Consider the following 18,904-nt stretch of genomic DNA (forward strand, 5'->3'; position numbering starts at 1 on the left):
GGATTTCCATAAGGCCTTCGATTGTGTCTCTTTGGTCCTTTCTGGACTGGATCCTAGACCAAATGTGTTTCCCCCCGAAATGGAGACTATGGATTTCATCCTGTGTAACCTCCGCTGCAACTTCCATCCTTGTGAACAGATCTCCCACTATCTCCATTAAACTTCATCGGGGTCTTCGACAAGGAGACCCTCTTTCTCTTTTCTTGTTTGTGCTTGTTGTCGAAGCTCTCAACCTACTAATAAAAATAGCCACAAATCTGCATATGTGGAATGGTGTTCCGGTTGTAAGAATGGGCCTCATCTCACACACCTCCAATATGCTGGTGATACCATTCTCTTTTGCCAACCCAACCTACAGCATCTCGTAGAAATAAAAAAAAAACCCTAATTCTTTTTCAACTCATATTGGGACTCCAAATTAACTTCCACAAATCCAAAATTCTTGGAGTTAACACTTCAGAAGGATGGATTCAGGAGGCTACAAGAACTTTGTTTTGCAAAGTTTGAAACTTTCCTCTCATCTATTTGGGTCTACCAATTGGAGCCAATATTTCAAGGATCAAAGTTTGGGATCCTATTCTTGAAAAAATGGAGAAAAAGCTGGCTTCCTGGAAACAGAAATTGCTCTCAATAGGTGGGAGGTTAATACTGATCAAAGCCTCTCTAGCCAGTTTGCCAATCTACTACATGTCCCTATTCCCAATTCCAAAGGGAATAGTAGAAAAAATCGTCAAACTACAAAGACGCTTTTTATGGGTCGGTTCTCTTGAAAAAAAGCCCTCCCTCTAGTAAGATGGGACATCATCCAACTGCTAAAAGAAAAAGGGGGGGGGGGCTAAATGTTAGCAACCTCCTCCTCCATAACCTTGGGCTCCTCTTCAAGTGGCTTTGGCGCTTTTTCGAGGAGCCAAACTTCCTCTGGAGACAAATCATTCAAACCAAATACAACTACCCGTCCACTATCGCCTTGGTGATCTCTCTAAAATCTCAAAGGGTGGTCCATGGAAAGAAATTTGCAATTTCATTCTATCTCATCATGAAGCAAAGTCGCTCATAAAATCGTGCACTAGAATGTCCATTGGTAACGGCAAAAGAACACTTTTTTGGTTTGATACTTGGCTGACTAACAATGCTATGAAAATATGTCTTCCCAGGTTATTCTCAATTACAAGCAGCTGAACAGCAACGGTGGAAGATATGGGCTTCTGGGATGGCGCTAGTTGGAAATGGGTTGTGGTTTGGAAGCGACAACTAAGATCTCGCGATATTCTGGAATGGCAAGAATTGGATATTCTATTAAAGAAAGTGGTTATGGATCCTCTCTCTGAAGATAGATTGATTTGGTGCCTAGAAAAAATCGGACAATTTTCAGTTAAGGCCTTCTACTTGGAGCTTTCAAAAAACTTCCCTTTGTTTGTGCAAAAGATCCCCCACAAGATTTGGAGAGGCCTTGTCCCGTTCAGAATTGAGGTGTTTGTATGGCTCTCATGTCTAGAAAAAATCAATACCAAAGATAAACTGGCAAGACTCCATATCATTCCAAATCATGAAAACCTTTCCCCCTTTGTAAGGAATATCCAGAAACATGCTCTCATCTACTCCTTCATTGTCGATATTCGCAACAAGTATGGGAGTGGTGGTCTGCCCTTTGGTCGATCCCATGGATTCTAGCCTCTTCAATGGAATCAACCTTTGCACAATGACACTTCCTAGGGAATTCATCTTTTGTTAAAAAAGTGTGGCAAGCAAGTTTCTTTGTAATAATCTGGTCACTATGGAAGGAACGAAAATCAGCAAACTTTCAATAACTCCGCAAGCTCCGTCGAAGATATCAAAGAATTGATCCTCCTCCGCCTCTCATAGTGGATCAAATGTTGGGATGACTCCTTCCCGTACAGCCCAGATGAAGTAAGAAGATGGCCAAAATGCCTCCAACAAGTTCTTAACCCCCCTCATCGTGCTTTAAAACAAAATTTATCCTGGTCTCCTCCATCATCCCAGCCATAAAATGGAATGTTGATGCCTCATTTGATCCTATCTTGGGAAGAACTGCAATTGGGGGAGTTTTAAGGGACTCGAATGGGAAATTTCTATGTATCATGCCCAACGTCCCATATGGAGATTAATTCGGCTGAAGTCTTAGCGATTCATAGGGCTGTGCAGATCTCTCTCAACAACTCAACCTTCAAAGCACTCCCTATAGTAATTGAATCAGACTCAAAAAATGCAGTCTCATGGTGTTCGAATCCTAATGGTGGACCTTGGAACCTTAATTTTATCCTAAATTTCATCCGCTCAACGCCTGCTAGAGGTTTAAATTTTTCCATTCATCATATGGGGCGAAGCGTAAATTTCGTTGCTGATGGTTTAGCAAAGCAAGGTCTCCACCGAGGCTCAGATTTCGTTGCATGGCTTTAACTAGTTCTAGCTAGAATTTCTTCTTAGTGTATCTCCTCCATGTCTGATATTTTTGCATAAAAAGGGAGGCCCCTCTCATATCAATTATTTCTCTTATATGACTGATTTCTACATTCATCAATGAGAAATTGAAAACTATCAAAAAGAAAGAAAAACAACACTTTGCATCTTTACCAAATTACTTAAAATTACTTTTTCCAAACAAAGGGGAAATCTGTCCCCATGTCCTCTCAGTTGGCTACGTCCCCTAGAAGGAAGGTGAAGAGGAGAGATAAAATAGAAGTAGGGTTATATGGAGCGAACGAAGGAGGACTATGAAAATGATGTGGAAATTTGTGTGGGATTTTATATGTACTTGCCGCATATAAAAATTTGTGTAAAAAAAACTTAAAAAAGTGTATGCATTTTAAAAAATGGAAATACTGTGAAAATATACGACCAAAGGTATTCGCGGTTTGGGTTGGTGCGATTTGAGATGTAACCCAACCCAAACCACAATATACGATTTGACGTTTTTCCAACCGAAACCGCATCGCACTTTTGCCATACGAACCCAAACCGAACCGCACGAAACGGTTTTGTGTGGTTTAATCATTTTTTCCTCCGCGACATTAATTTTGTAATCTAAGAGTAGAAAAAAATTGTTAATAAGAGTCCAAAAAATATGAAGTTGACTTCATAATTAAACATAAATAATGATTTATTAGAAGTGTTAAAGTTCTTTACCTCAAACTTCTTTTTTTCAGTTTTATACTTGTATGCCACCTTGTTAAGTGTTTAATTTTTTTTAGAAAAACATATAAAATTGCGGTTCGTAGTACGATTTTGGTTTACAAAAATAAAACCCAGCCCATATCGTAAACCGCGATTGTTTGAAATCATAATCCAAACCGCAATTTTAAAACCATAAACCAACCCAAATCGTGAAAAAACCGTTTGAGTTGTCCTATATACGACTGAAGATTTTCAACCGTTGCTCACCCCTAAAATTTGCCCGTTCCGAGTTTCCTCCAAAGGCGTAGCAAAACCCTTGGGCCTTCTCATTAGCCATTGGTGACATAAACCCTAATTCACTTGTCAACTTCCCCTCTACAAAACTCCAAAATTTACACAACCCAGATATCAGAATCACAAAAATGATGAAGAGAGATGACTATAAATTTCTTAGACTAGCTGATGCCATGACTGCTTTAAATCAAAGAGTTAACCTTATCGGCATCATTGTCGAGTATGGTGCTCCTACACGAAGCAAAGGCACAGGTATAAGTATCCCATATTTCACACTTACTTTATCATATACTTGAATCTCCAAGTTGAAGAAACCATATAATGTTCTTACTTAGTTTTTAGTTGTCACTTCATTTTTTTTAGTTGCTCAAATTTTTTGTTTGAAATTACCCAAATTACTTGGCTATGATGAATAAAAGGCCGGACTTACGGCTGCCCCCTGAAATGGGTTTGGTAGTAGATTGATGAATACGTCTGAGTACAGGTTTCCCTGAGCCAAATTTTCCAATTTATGCCAGGCATTTTCTTTTTTTTTACTTTCATATTTTTTCAAAAATTATTTAAATTTCTTAATAAGATTATTATTATATTTACTTTTAACATGCACTTCATTTTCATGCACAATATACATGGAATGGTTCTGTTGCTAGAGGCCCTATTATGTAATATCAATTATTATTGATGCTGGCTTAATTTGAAATTTACTAAAACACTATACATTCTTATTCTTCCTGGGTAGCTGTTCTCAAACTTGGGGTTTTTTTTTTTTTAACATTTTATTACTTTTGGTGCTTTGCATGTTTTCAACAGTGTTGGCAATGCTAAATAAGGTCCTGCTTATTGCTGCCCTTAAAATTGAGATGTTCTTTGGTTGGTCATTGCTATTGAGCATGAGTTACTTGGTTAGTCTTGCAGAATTAGCATCTTTACCAGTCATGTCCTATTGGGTAGGGCCACACGCATCTTGGCAGTATAACAACAAGTTGACAACATCCATGCCATGGTTGTTTTGTTGCTCCTGGGCTGGGGTACATGACAATGGATGATGTAACTTTCTGGTTGATATTGGTTGCACTTTTAATATTCACTCCTTTTTCCTCCTTTCAGGCAGCTCACTTATATGGGTTGCTGTAACTGAGCATTTACATTGGTGTTTGACATGAGCTGTGCATTCTCTGCTTTCTTAGTTGCGAAATAAGGTGGGTGGGGCACAAGTTTTAGGAGACCCATATGATGAAGGGAGAGAAATAATGAGGCAACAAGCTTAACATACCTTACTGTTGCATTGAATAAAAAAATATCCTAAAACGGGAAGCTAAAAAAACTGGAGGAAGTATATGATAAATTCCTACTCTCCTAGTTGGAATTTGGCAATGATAAAACTGAAGTTATGGCTGCTCTTAAGTTTGAGCTGGCTGTAGATTGAATCAAGACTTTTAGTGTAGCCTGTAGGATACTCCGACTCTCTGAGCCTATCTTGTATAAGGATTTTGGTCAATCTATTTAACTTAACAACTCATGTTTTCTAAAATCTTGTTACTTTTCTGCGTTATCTGTGTATTTTAACTGTTATTTATAGAATGTGATTTCATATATACTTTTCTTTCTTAACAGATTGGTTTTGTTCATTGAGAATTGTGGATGATTCTCATAATATCCGTGGACTTTTAGTTAATATCTTTACTGAAACTCAAGAGAAGCTTCCTCAGGTTGAAGCATCTGGTGATATTATCCAGCTATCCCAAGTTGTGGTACCTCAACTCCTTTCTCCCCAGAGCTTATGTTTCCTTCTCATACTTTTAGTTTGTGCTTGTAAAGCACCAGTACTTGCTGTCGGGGTATATTTAGTTAGACAACTATGTTCTAGGTGGTTGACTGTATCTCCTTTCTTTCTGTTTACATGATTTGTTTGGTTTCGGGAAGGTGTTAAGGTGAAAGGATCTCCAACATGCTTCACCTTAATTTGACCGGCAGTTTGAATTTTCTGGTCTCTTATTTTATTACTCAGGGTCATGACAAGATCCCAGATTCAGTTGCTATTATGATTATAAAATATTTTTGTAAATAATTATGAAAATTTTGTTTGTCATTCGTACTTTGTTGCTTTATGAAGCTTTCATTCTCTTTCTTCACCTCCTTGTCGTTGCTTCACTCTAGAGATGCAGTTCATGTCTTTTTAAAGGCCTAATGTTTACTCCCTATGTTTCTTTTTGATCTACACACTTTTCTTTTTGGTCTATTTCTTGTTAATCTACACACTGTTGCATTTTCAGTAACATGTACCATCTACTTTCTCCTCTTTTTCCATCCATGTCATCCGTTTTTTAAAATTTTAGCCCCATTTTAACTTTTCTCTCTCACTTTTTAGTTTCTCTTTCCACCTTTTCACTATCTCTTAATACCTTTGTACTTCCTTCTTGGTTCTCCCCCAAAGTGGAGTAAGTGAACTAAAAAGAAATGGAGTGAGTATGAAGAAAGAATTGAAAATTGATCACCCTAGTTGGAACTTGGACGTGCCATTTTCTAAAATTTGTTTTCTTCTCTTTGTTGTCTTTTGTTTGTATTGTCCAAAATAAACTATATTTTTCTTTCCTGCAGATGAAAACTCATAATATGGAAACCTACGCCCTTTTCAACAAAAGGTTCTCTTCATTTGCCCTCTATGAAGGGAAATATGGAGAATTCTATATCCCTTATCAAGTTTCTTCCAAGTTTCAGTCGAGAAACCAAGACATGAAGTTTGTATTTGGTTTACGAAAGTGGGTAGATGGTTTCCAGCTTGATACTGGTAATGTTATATACCAATAATATTAGTTCCAGTGTTGAAAGACTGCACTTTTTGGCTGTATGCTGCACTTTTTGGATATTCTCTTAGGTGTTTTGCTTCACTTTCAGGTTTTTTCTTTGTGGTCTTTGAATTTCATAACTCGAAGACAAAATGATTCCTTTAATAGTCAATGACTATTATCAGGTCACCTTATTCTAAGACCTTATTGCTTATTTTCAACTATATAAGTTCAATTAGTTTTAAATGAGTTACTTTAAAATCAAAAAAATTAGTTCTGTTCTAATAAGAAAAAAATAAGTTTAGATCTCATCATAAACTATGAGTTCATGTCAGAAGAGTTGCAGGCCTCTGTTTTAAAGTCCGTTTTAAATATTATTATTGTTTTTGCTGCTGTTCTTGACTTATTTCTAATAATTTGCGATGATAAGTTAGTAGACTAGTAAAAATATGAAGTAAAGATAGGCTAGAATGAGAAATTTTTAATGATTGTTTGCTTAAGAGAGTGATTGTTAGAAATTTACTTTGATCGAGAAAATGGCAGCATCGATCTTATTTTTTTCTATATTTTGTAAGGTCTTTAAGGTTCTATAGAAAGGCTTCCATGATGATGTTTAAGAAGGATTTCTTTTCCCTTTTCGGAGCTTATTTGTCCTCTTTTAGTCATGTATTATTTGTGTCAATTTTTCTACTCCCTTTCTTTTCTTCCCGTGACAATGAAGTTTCCTTGCTACTTGATGTTTTTTTAAAAGCAAACTTACCTGTCACTAATGTAGCCCATTTTTGAAGTCTATTTAAGAAGGGAAAAGAACTTGAAAATAGATGTGACACACGGATATGCATAGAAGATGTTAATTGAATCTCATAGAAGAACTTTTTTGTATGATCCACTTCTTTTATTAGGTTTATTACCTAACAATTAGTTGTGTTGATGGATTTTGTATAATACTGGTTTCGCTTGCACTGGTTTCGCTTGCAGTAGCAAAGGAATCTGTGTTGTTGAGACAAATCAAGGAAGGACAACATCATGACTTGGTTTGTAAGGTAATTTTGTTGTATTATGGTGATAGTCATAGAATTAAAACTCTCCCGTTCTGTTATAGAACGACAATCCTGTAATGGTTTTTTGATTTGCCGTTTCGCAAAATCTCGTTACGGAATGCCATGAAAAAATCACATACTTCTTGCCGCGTTATCCATTCTGTAACGTGAACTCACCACATTAGAACGCTTTTATCCTTGTTACAATCCATTCTTTTCAAATATTGGCCAAAAATATTTTACAATTTAATTGTATAGTTGATGAATCATGATATTCGGATAGATTTGATAATAAAATGTTCTAATAATGTTTCATAAACTAAAACAATGCAAATAAGGTTAGAACTTATTAATGTGATTTCTTTTTAAAAAATTTCACGTGGTGTCGGCCACGAAATGTTCTATTTGTCTGTTACAAGTCGTTACCGTGACATTGCGATCGTTTCCGCGACCGGTACCACGTTCTTTTTCCCATGTTGCTGTGGAAAACAGGGTGGATCTATGATTAATTTGATGATGATGTAATATCTAAAGTCGGATGATTTATGGAAGTTTTTAGGAGAGAGAGAAAGGAGGAGGCTGATGAGGGATAGCTGGAGTAGCTAAGGGGGACTAGTAGGGCTTTTGTTGTTCGGATTAAAAATATTTAATGCTCTTTAAATGCTTTAATGAATAATCTCATTCCTAAAGAAATTGTCCATGTTTACTTTTCACAAATATGGAGAAGTATTATAAATGAGTGTGCATTACCTCTATATCTTCCGTTATGGAATACTTGCCACACATTTATGTTTACGTTTGGCATAGCACAACTTTGTGGATAAATGTCTTTGATCATCAATTTGGAAAACTTTGTAAAAAATTGATATTTTGTAAATAGGCATTGAATCCCGTAACATTTGTTTATATATATATTATTATTAGCATGTGGTGAAGGTTACTATATGAATAGTGTAATATTCAAAATGATGCAAGTATCTTGAAACTTGAAAGAGAGGAAGTAGTATCTTACTAAACCGAAATTTAAGAAAGTTGATCGGGTAAATTTGGAAGTACAATCCAAAGAGGAAGATAACATAGGATCAATGGGAGTTGAAAGGCAGAACTGTCTTTGCGATGTAAGGAGTTTCTCTTTTTATTCTTTTTTTTTTTTTAATTTATTTTACTGCCATAGGAAACTTTGGGACATAATCATGAGTCTCCACGGATTTGGTAACATCAAAAGGTTTTGCATTGGTTGTAGAGTGTTCTTTTGTTGTTGTGTTTTATCTTTTTTATATGACAATGTTCACAAAAAAGCTAATGTTTGTTTAATATACATTGCCCCTACTTATTATGAATAAAATCAATTAATTTTCTCATGCAAAGTAAAGAAAGAAATATGCTCACTAGCTATACCCCATTTTAGAGCACCCATAACCATGAGCTTTCATCTCTTTTTTAAGTATGTTCTATTCAACTTGTATTAACTTATCTTAATTTACTTAAATTTTTAACGTATTGGATTTACTAGTACTTGTTTTTAACTTATTTGAACTTATCAACTCATTGAAGCACATTCTATTATGTGTTGGAACTTATTGGAACTTAATTGAATTTATCACGATCCATTGAAACTTATTAGAATTTATCTGAACTTATTTTAACCGATCTCATTTTTTTTCCGGTTTTTTCACCAAATACCCCCGACAAATTTAGAAATTCACCATATACCCTCAATGTTCCAAAAATTCACCATATACCCTTGAGTATTCTAAAACGTTCACCAAATGCCCTTTTTCTAACTTTCGTTAACTTACCGTTAGCGTTATTTACAATTTTGCCATCATTAAGCCCTACCCCTAACATGTAAATCCTAACCCACCCAAACCCTAACCCCCTGCCAGCCCAACCCCCACCCCACCCCAGTCTAGCCAGCCTCAAACCACCACCACCGCACTAGACCAAGCTGCCACCACCCTACGCCGCGTCGTAGCGCCCTGCTTCTCTCTCCTCCATTGCTATCCTCTTTGTTCCATCTACTCCGTTGTTTCTCCCTACTCTTTGCTGCACTAGCGCCGCTTCTGCCTCCAATACCGCCTGTGTGCTGTCCCTAGACGCCTCCCGCATCCCCACAACCTACCCCTCCCCCATTGTTGAAGTTCTAGCTTCGAGTTTGGGCTTGGAATTCTATTATTTGAGTATTATTTAAGATCTGAGTTAGATTACCCACCTCCCCTTCGATTATTTTTCATTTCGTGCGTTTGCCAGTGTTTGGTCTGCATTTTTCAGGTCTGCAATTTCGTGCGTTTGGTCTACAATTTCCGGCATCGAAGAGGAGGGGTGGGCGGCTGGGGAAATCTTAGGGGGGGAGGGGGAAATCTTAGGGGGGAGGGGGTTGGGCTGGCAGGGAAGAGGGGTGGGGGCGGTGGAGGGGAGGGAGAGTGGGTGGGGTTGCTCCGGCGGTGGCGTGGGGTGGGGTGGAGGGGAGGGGGTGGGGGCTGCCAAGGGGTTAGGGTTAGGGGTGGTGTTTGGGTTAGGGTAAAGTTTAGGATTAGGGTAAGGTTTAGGGTTAGATTAAGGTTAGATTAGAATTTGGGTTTAGGCTTAATGATGGCAAAGTCGTAAATAACGCTAATGGGGAGTTAACGGAAGTTAGAAAAAAGGCATTTGGTGAACGTTTTCGAATATTCGAGGGTATATGGTGAATTTTTAGAACATTGAGGGTATATGGTGAATTTGTAAATTTCTCGAGGGTATTTGGTGAAGAAACTTTTTTTTTTTTTTGTAAAATTAGTCGAAGTAAGTTGAATGAACACAATTTTAGTTTTTTCTCTCGTTAAAAGGTCAAACCCATAATTTGTGGAAACTGGTTTGACTTACGTTGAAGGAAGGGGAACTTAAAAGATTTTCCGTCATATTTTCTTCCTAAACCATTTGATTCCACAAATTTTAAATATCATCCATTTTTACCTAATAAAATGAGCTCAGTATTACCCTATTTTTACATACTAATAATATTGTAATTAACAGTTAGCAAATTTTCATACTAATCAACACTAGTAATCAACATATTTTTTTTCAACACTAATAGTAAACACATTTGAAAATTAATCTAAAGAAGTGAACTCAACATACGCGCATTAATTCCAAAATACTATATCAATTAATACTTACCCTTGTTTTTTAATGGTTGTACAAAAAGGACTTGCATGTTTGCCAATGCACAAGTTTTATATGAAAATACATTTTATGACGAATCTATCATGCTCCTACATGACTAGGGTTTTTTTTTTACTATATTATAGAAGAGGGGCAAATTAAAGAATGTGGATAGTGTCAAAAGTCAATATGGTACACAACTATTAAAAATGGAGAGTGACTATGGTGAGAGATTCACGAGGAAACCTCATGTTTTTGGGGAAAAAAAGAGGAAATTTTAAGGGAAGAGGGAAGATAGTGGAAAGTGAGGTGGAAGAAAGATAAATTGATTTGGTGGAAGGTGAGAAAATTCAAGGGGAATAAGGGTTCCCTATGGTTTACCATGCTCTTATAGTCAATCATCAGTATTTAACTAGGTTTAAACAAACATAATACAAATAGTTATGAGAAGATATTCCTCATTGTAGCGCCGTAGAGAATTGGCGCAAAGGCCCATGAATTATTAAATATTTCTCTGCTTTAATTCCAGTGAACCCTGTAATCAGTAATCAAATTACAAACATAACAAACTTTATGTCAGTTACTATACAAATGAACCTTCAAGAACTGATCTTTCTCTTATTGGGTGGGGGGGGGGGAGATAGATTCTGCATTTGCTTCAAGTTTGTCGAGATGAGTGGATGCTGTTTGTTTGGGATGGAACTGATGCTCCGCCGCTTCAACTTCAATCTGAGTAAGTGTGCTACAGTTCTTGTAAATGCTGCTTTCTTTGAGAGGGTCCTTGCGTTTTCATGTCTAAAACTATTTTCTCATTGTGATCAGACATCAAGGGTATGTAGAGGTTTTGGATTTATTTTGTAAAAACTCTCCATATTGTTTATCTTACTAAGTATTGCATAATCCTTTCCTTGTAGTGGTTACCTGAATGTAATTGACTGTTTAACTACATAATTTACTGTTCATAGAGAAGCAAATGAGCACGATCTAGTTGGATTCAAAGTCAATAGGAGATGATTTTGTTGGCTTAGGTTCTTGTGAGATAGAGTGGATACTGTGCTTCCTTTTGGTGCAGTGAGTGGACTATGGGGATTTTCTCGGGTCCTTTCTATGTTAAGCATTATTTGCACACTATTTCCCTTTAGAAGAGGACACTTTGTTCTCTATTGTTGACGCACCTTATTATTCCTCCTAAATAGGGGGAGCTCTACATGAGAAGGATATTAAGATGATTCAGCCATGCAGGGGTTTCTTATACTCCCTCCATCTTAGAAAGATGTGAACAATTGCTGGGAGTTGGGACACGTAGTTTAATGTGATAAGTTGTAGTGTAGTTATCAAATGTTATTTATTACAAAGTAGATTTGATAGGAGTTGGTGGGGTATTTTTTATTGAAGGAGAGAGAAAGTGGGGTAGTTTTTGTTTATAAAGTTAGAGTGTAGGCCAAAAGGTTGTAAAACTAATATGATAATAGTAGGGCCATGCCAAAAATAGAAGTGTTCAAACTAATTTGAGACAAACATAAAAGAAAAGTGTTTAGACTATTCCGATGAAGGAGGGAGTATATCATAAGGACGAAATGCAGGTGGGAGTTTGGTCACTTATATCAACTACCAAGATAAGCCTGTTAAGGGATCATGTGGTATGGAGGAAAATGTTGGGGACTGTAATGATTATTTATTATTGAAAGGTAAATGAGAGTGAAGGTTTGCTCTTGCACAAGCTTAAGATAGTGGAGGTCTCGAGTACATCTCAGCTACGTTACTCCGACACCCTATTCAACCTCGCGTGTCGCGTGTCGACTCGACACGACGCGCGACACGACGCGCGACACGCCTGGAAATAGGCGTCGATACCCGTATCGGCAAAGTGTCGCCTATCGGACACCCATTTGACAAAACTAAGAAAGAAACACAGAGAAAATGGTGAAAAATACCTACTTTGTTGAAATTAGGGTTTACAAACCCTAGATCTGCTAATTGAGGTCGAATTACACGAAATCTTCTCATAATTTGTTAGGGCTTTTACTCAGGAGATCAAGCCGTGATGGGCAAATCAAAGAAGAACGGCTCGCTGCCATTGTTGCACAGTGAGAAGAGAAAGAAGAACGAAAGGGTGGAAGTGGAAGAAGAGATTGAAAATTGAAAGAAAATACTCACTTTTACTCTACTTTCCAGTACTAAGAGTAATAGGCAAATTTAACACCACGTGGATTGTTGTTGCCTATAGCTGTATACCACCACTCTTTTCTTTTTCTTTTCTTTTTTTACTTTTTTACTGCCTTTACTAACTCACATTAATAGATACTATTCCCTTTTGACTTTTCAACTCTTTTGACTTTTCATCTCTTTTGACTTTTCAACTTCCAATATATTTTATCCTTTTTTCAAATCAAAGACCAAGTAAACACATTATAATACTAGTTCTTTTCTTTATAATTTTCTAAATATATTAGTATTGATTTATTTTAGTATTGATTTTATTTTTATTAAAATAAAGTGTCGGAAATTTTTTCCGACACTTTCAATCATTGACGTGTCTAGAATATTGGTCAAGACACTCTATTGACCGTGTCGGAGTATCGGCCGAATTTTCGGAATAGGGTGTCGGATCCTCCGATCCCTACTTGGATACGACACCCGTATCCGTGTCGGAGTAACATAGCATCTCAGAGTACCATATATGGACTTGGATGTCGTCAATATCTTTGATGAGGACCTGTTTCCCTCTATGTCTAACAAACCTTATTCGGACCCCTCTCTTCAGCTTTGGACTTTTTGAACTCAGACGTTCAACAATCTAAAAAAAACCAATGTCTTTGCGTAATCAGGCAAAGTGATGCTCTGTTGGTAATTGGTTTAGGAGAAGCAAAAGGGAATTGGATCTGGCGTATCCTGAATCAGTCTATCCAGCAGTCTGATACTATCTCCTTGGGAAGAAAAATGATTAAGCAGCAAAACTTTCGAATATGATGGAGGTCCAACTGGTTGATCATTGAGGAGCAGAGTTAGGATCTATTAGTCAAACTTCTTGGAAGAAAATCTTGGAGAGATATATAAGGAATCTGAAGTCAAATATGACTATAACTGTCAGAGTGTTGTAATAGGTTCGTTTAGGGGGAGGGCTAATATGGGTAGTACAGTATAATTAGGTTTTCTTGGGGAGTAAGTAAAGTAAGTAAATAGCTCAATAAATAGAGGATTAGTGTTAGGAGAGGATATGAAGAAAATTATTGAGGGTTCATTTAGTGGTTAGCTTTAGGAGTGCGTCAAGTTACTCTAAAACTTGATGATCTATCTTTATTTTCTGTTATTCCCGTTTATATCAATCAAAAATCATCCTGTTCTTCTTTATACTACTGTCCACATATCCAGTTTATTACAAGTGTCAGGTCCTTAAGAAGGCTTTCTCATTAGGACTTAATGTTTTATTAGGGTTTCATCCTTCCCTTAAATGAGCACAGCTTGTCCTCTCTTTTTTGTGATTTCTAATAAATCTATTTGTACTCTTCTGTTTTTGGCTTCTTTCGTTAATTCTTTTGGTTTTAATTTTGTTTTACAGAGATTATGTCCTTTTTGGCTATTGCAGCTCTTTACGTCTTTCTGTCTTTAAAGGAGACTTCATATTCATTCTACTCTTGACCTTAGGAGGTGATAAAATATTTCAACCTTTGCCTTCTGCCAGTGCCACTTTAAGGCAATAAATCTGCCCAAAAACTGTTTAACCAAGAGCCCAAGGAAGTTTTATAAAAATTATAACAACCTAAAAGAAAATTAACTGCAAACACAAATTTCAGGTCCTTACTTTAGTCTTTGAAGAGTTATACCTGTTCCATAGCGATGAAAACCAGGCACCATTTCTCTGTTTTTTCCTGTCCCCACATCTCCATATGCATGAGCGCTGTTCTTGGAAATCATGAGCAGAATTAACTTGTCATGGATGCATGCTATGTTCCATGTTTACATAGTTATATTGTTGCACTAGTAAACTATATCATATGTTTTCCTCTATTGGAAGTGTAGCACATTCTAGTTATACATCTGAAGTTCATTTGAAGGAAGGATTATTCCTTTTGAACTCTTAATCAATGATTATAGGCATGAGAAGCTGTATAATTTGCATATGTTTTTTTTTTTATATATAATTTTGTTAACTGAAATGAGATAAATGTTGCTTGTAACATGTGCAGGTTAGAGACTGAAATGGAAAGTCCACTTCCACTGCAATTGGAAACTCAGCCTTTGGCCAGGGATATCTTGTGTAGATTTCCTACTATAGGCACAATATTGAGAGTATCTGTTAGCCAAAGAAATGTCAAACTTAATATACCTTCATTGGCTGCTGGTAGATGGGTAAAATTTATCAACCTATTGTTTGAAGTAAATAAAGGATTGTGGCATGGTGTCATTACTTCATCAACTAAAGTTCGTTTCGTTCCAAATGAAGACCTCATTATATTAGAGCGCCAAAGGTTGGTAACTTGGTATTACTCTCTTCTCTCGTGGTTACATAGTTCACTTTTACGGTTTCACCTAAGACAAGATATTCTATCTAAGTTTTCTGGCAGTATATTGTTGTAATTTGTGTATTATTGCATGATTTATTGCTCTGAAGACCCTTTTGGTAGGGGGTTGTAATTTTAGTGTGGTTTTGTAAGAAAAACTCGTGTTAATGTCCATGCTAAAGTGAATTCATCCCTGAACATTTGTTTCTTCACAAAATTGCATTACCATCCATTACCACTACAGATATGGTATTGTGTGGGGAAGGAAAATTTTGAAAAAAATTACGAGTGATTGCATTGCGATTTCTGCCATCTAGTGTTGCCTATCAAACGGTACCGTTGCTGTTTCTTCTAACAGAAGGTTTTATATACTTCATTAGAGATTTTGAGAAGCGGTTAACTTCCAAGTTGGACCGGATGCCATTCTCAAGCTTTCCTTGGCCTTATCGCATTACAGGTTCAAATTGTTCTAATCTATCTGAACGTCATCATATCATGATAACTATTGATAATCGTACACAAGTCTTGATTGAATAATTATTCTTTTTGCTAATAGTCACCTGTAAAATATGTAAATCAGAAGTTGATGATGAAGCTGAGAAGGTACCCCTTGTCACACTAATGGACATTATGACATATTCACAGGTAATCTTTGTCCTCAAACGCTGCCACGCTCCTGTTTATGTAGGTAGGTCATAATTCAAAATATGTTCTCAATTGTCAAACTTATTTGGCATTACAGCTGGTTCTGAATTTCTTATATTTCTTTTTCCCTCTGTGTTGAGATAAAGAGGATGGAGAAGAGTGGAAGGAGAAATAATGATGGAAGTTGGCTGATTTTCCAAGTTTCCCCTCTTTCCATTGGTGCTGAGAAAAAAGATCATACGAAGTGACTCTTTTCTTTTGACCAAGATTGCATAATTACTGAACAAAATTAGCCAAGTGGCTAACTGGATCTCATAATTCTAGCCTGGACAGCTAACTTATAGGCATCCTGAATAGCTTGTCTAGGAAATACGTAAGCTTGCAATAATTAAATTTGTGATCAAGAGTTTTAAAGTCGTTAAAAATACTAAATAGGTTCATAGGTCTGCGTCTTAGCATGTATGCTCTTGTTCTGCTTCAATCGTTGAATGACACTCTTGCTGTGTGTCTGTATCTCTATGTCATTGATCAAGAGTTTGCAATAATTAAATTTGTGATCAAGAGTTTTAAAGTCGTTTAAAATACTAAATAGGTTCTTAGGTCTGCGTCTTAGCATCTATGCTCTTGTTCGGCTTCAATCGTTGAATGACACTCTTGCTGTGTGTCTGTATCTCTATGTCATTGATGCCTCTACTCTTTAATTATTGAAGAAGAATCATTCTTCTAAACATTGCTGAGTCTCACCTTAGGGGAGTATTCATTGGACGGTTGTACCTATGTTAGATTTTTCTCCAATCACTGCCAGAGAAATAATGAAAGGGTGCTTGTTCGACCTTTTTCATGTTCCTTCTATGTTCACCACAGGATTGGTGTCAGCATTACTTGTACCTCTGTGAAATCCATCTCCATCACATAAGTTTTCTACATTGTATTTCTTGATCCTCATGCTGACTTTTCCATTTAACAGCTTCCATGCACTTGTATGACTAGCATTTATGATTCTCGTCATCGCTAAAGGATTTGTTTTTGTTACTCCAAAGACAAAGTCATGTCTGTACCGCGAAGTAGCCCACAGTAAAAAGAAAAAATGCGAGTTATATAAAAATTTAAGTCTTCCTTGGTGAGGTTGGTAATCAAAGATTTAACCATCTTTGGGTTGGATTGAAGTATTGAACTATCTCTGAGAAATTTTTGCTCAAAGGACCAGATCTCCAAAAACAATCTGACCGAAGACAACGTCATGCCTGCACTGTGAAGTAGCCCACAGTCCTCGAGAAAATGCTAGTCTTTTTCGTAGAAATTCAATTCTTCCTTGGTGAGGCTGGTATCCAAGATATAACCATCTTTGGATTGAGATTGAACTATCTCTGTAGAAATTTGTGCTCAAAGGATCAGATAAAATGATCTGACCGTTAACAATCTGTATTCTCTGAATAGCAACTGGTGTTTTCTTGTTTTTTTTTTTTCCACAGAATGAGCAGGAGAATTTATGCTTAACTCCCTTTCTTTAAAATTTATTGTTGTGAAACAATCTTGGCAGATTGCCTGAATCTAGATATTGATCAGGAAATGTTTTGTTCTTTCTTTTTCGCCTCAAAAGCAGCCTATATTTAGTCACTGACTGTACTAAAGTCATTTGTCTTTCAAGTCGAAAAGTACCTGGGTATCTTTTTTGTTGTACCAACAGTTCCTAGAAGATTTTTGACGTCTAGAACTACAATAATCCATTGCTTCATTCATATAGGTTACGGCGAAGTTCAAGTGTATAGTTCGAGTTGTTGCAGCGCTTCCATGGGCAGTTGAGGACTTCCGCTCTCCAAATGGGACCTACCGGATCAGGCTTACCTTGGAGGATCCTACTACAAGAATTCATGCTTATTTGTATGCTGATGATGGGGTAGGGATTCTTTTGTGCCATGGTATATGTATTCATCTTTTTCCTGCAGTCTGCTGAGGCATCATCATAATACATAGATATCAATCTTGTGTTTTAACCCTCTGTTTCTTTAAACTCTACTCTTACTATTTTTTTTAATGACAGGAAGTGTTTTTTGAAGGAAATCCCCCTATAAATGCATTGATTCGGAAGTGGAATACATTGCTTGGAGTTGCTGAAATTGAAAGTGGTGGTGTAATAGAGAATGCTCCAAGAAATCCTCCATGGATCTTGTGCTGTATCAAATCATATTATGTTGACAAAAATGATGTCTGGGGAAGTAGGAAGTATCGGATTTTCGGTACCAAGCTCGTGTGCTGAACAAAGGTGGCCCACTTGGGCGATACTGTTTTTGGTTCCGCCGGTTCTGCCGGTTCTGCTCTGGCTTATCTCAATCGAAGCTTACATTTTCTACAGCATGTCTCTCCATAAGCTTGAAATGTCCGGTACTGATGCTTGTACATAGTGTATGTAAAATAGGTAGGTAGGTAGTTTTTTTTATAGCAAAAATGAGAGGAGGTTTGAATGGGTTTTTCTGAAGTCGAAAACTGCCAAGGGAAGGTTCATTTTGTATCATTGTCGACAGTTCACTGTATATTATCATATCTTGATAGACTAGTTATCTTAATTCAAGTAGGGAAATTTTGTTGATAAATAATACCTAGATGTCTGAAATTATATAAATATTAAGGTTGACTAATTTTTTTGAAATCACTACCCATTAATGAAATCTTGCAAAAAATGTTAGTTTTGCGCTATTAGTGGTGTGTGAAATTACGATTTTACCCTTTTCCCACTGCCACCACAACTGCCTCTACTACATGCAATAGCCATGCTTGTCATCGTGGTCGACACTACCACTCCCACACACCCAAAAATCGACCCACCTACAAAGTCGCAACGAAAAACAACTACAAAACCACCTGTTGACTTCCATCTTTTGTATAATGAGTTTTTGTATGATATAATCACCTTTTGAATAACTAGTTTTTTGTATGATATTATTGATTTTCTGATATAGTCAGTTTTTATTTGATAGTCTATATTTTTATATAGACAATTTTTTGTGTGATATACTTAGTTTGGGTTCAAAATAAATTATTATGAAGTCGGTCCACCTAAGACTTTCTAATGAGGAACTACTCCTTCCGTCCTAAAATTAGTTTGAACACTTTCCTTTTATGTTTGTCCTAAATTAGTTTGAACACTTCTATCTTTGGCATGATTATACGATTACTATATTATTTCTTTTACACTCCATTTGTCAGCAGTCTACCTTTGCCGATAAAAGTTATCTAATTTTCTCTCTCCTCCGATAAAAAAATATCCTACAACTCCTATCATATCTACTTTTCTAATAAAAAAACATTTCAGATCTAGCTTATTACCTTAAACTATGTGTGCCAACAAGTATTCATATCAGTCTGG

At 36.6% G+C, this 18,904-nt stretch overlaps 1 protein-coding gene and 1 non-coding gene across 4 annotated transcripts; both read left to right on the plus strand.

The window, feature by feature from the left end:
- The first annotated feature begins 3,426 nt into the window (after nt 1-3,426).
- Nucleotides 3,427-18,187, plus strand: LOC104891352 (protection of telomeres protein 1b). Of its 3 annotated transcripts, none has more exons than XM_010677035.3 (10): nt 3,427-3,678; nt 5,041-5,177; nt 6,025-6,214; nt 7,191-7,255; nt 11,038-11,126; nt 14,581-14,862; nt 15,276-15,352; nt 15,476-15,540; nt 17,285-17,437; nt 17,598-17,746. In XM_010677035.3, the coding sequence occupies exons 1-10, from the start codon at nt 3,555-3,557 to the stop codon at nt 17,610-17,612; spliced, it is 1,197 nt and encodes a 398-aa protein (XP_010675337.2). In that variant the 5' UTR covers nt 3,427-3,554; the 3' UTR covers nt 17,613-17,746. The 3 variants fall into 3 exon arrangements, with proteins under 3 accessions (XP_010675337.2, XP_010675336.2, XP_057250188.1); XM_010677034.4 differs by having other exon boundaries at nt 3,429-3,678; nt 17,582-18,187; XM_057394205.1 differs by having other exon boundaries at nt 3,429-3,678; nt 7,194-7,255; nt 17,582-18,187.
- LOC125497228 (small nucleolar RNA snoR113) lies at nt 3,827-3,925 on the plus strand. Its single transcript, XR_007273860.1, has one exon. It is a non-coding gene; the product is annotated as a small nucleolar RNA snoR113 (small nucleolar RNA).
- Nucleotides 18,188-18,904: the final 717 nt, after the last annotated feature.

The sequence above is a fragment of the Beta vulgaris genome, chromosome 4 (genome assembly GCF_026745355.1).
Source record: "Beta vulgaris subsp. vulgaris cultivar EL10 chromosome 4, EL10.2, whole genome shotgun sequence".
NCBI classification, from domain to species: Eukaryota; Viridiplantae; Streptophyta; class Magnoliopsida; order Caryophyllales; family Amaranthaceae; genus Beta; species Beta vulgaris.

Excerpts from the sequence above, each read along its gene's own strand:
- LOC104891352 (XM_010677034.4), top strand. The coding sequence starts at position 3,555 with ATGATGAAGAGAGATGACTATAAATTTCTTAGACTAGCTGATGCCATG. Across the intron at positions 6,215-7,190 it reads TGGTTTCCAGCTTGATACTG|TAGCAAAGGAATCTGTGTTG; the intron begins GTAATGTTATAT and ends TTTCGCTTGCAG. Across the intron at positions 14,863-15,275 it reads ATTATATTAGAGCGCCAAAG|AGATTTTGAGAAGCGGTTAA; the intron begins GTTGGTAACTTG and ends ATACTTCATTAG.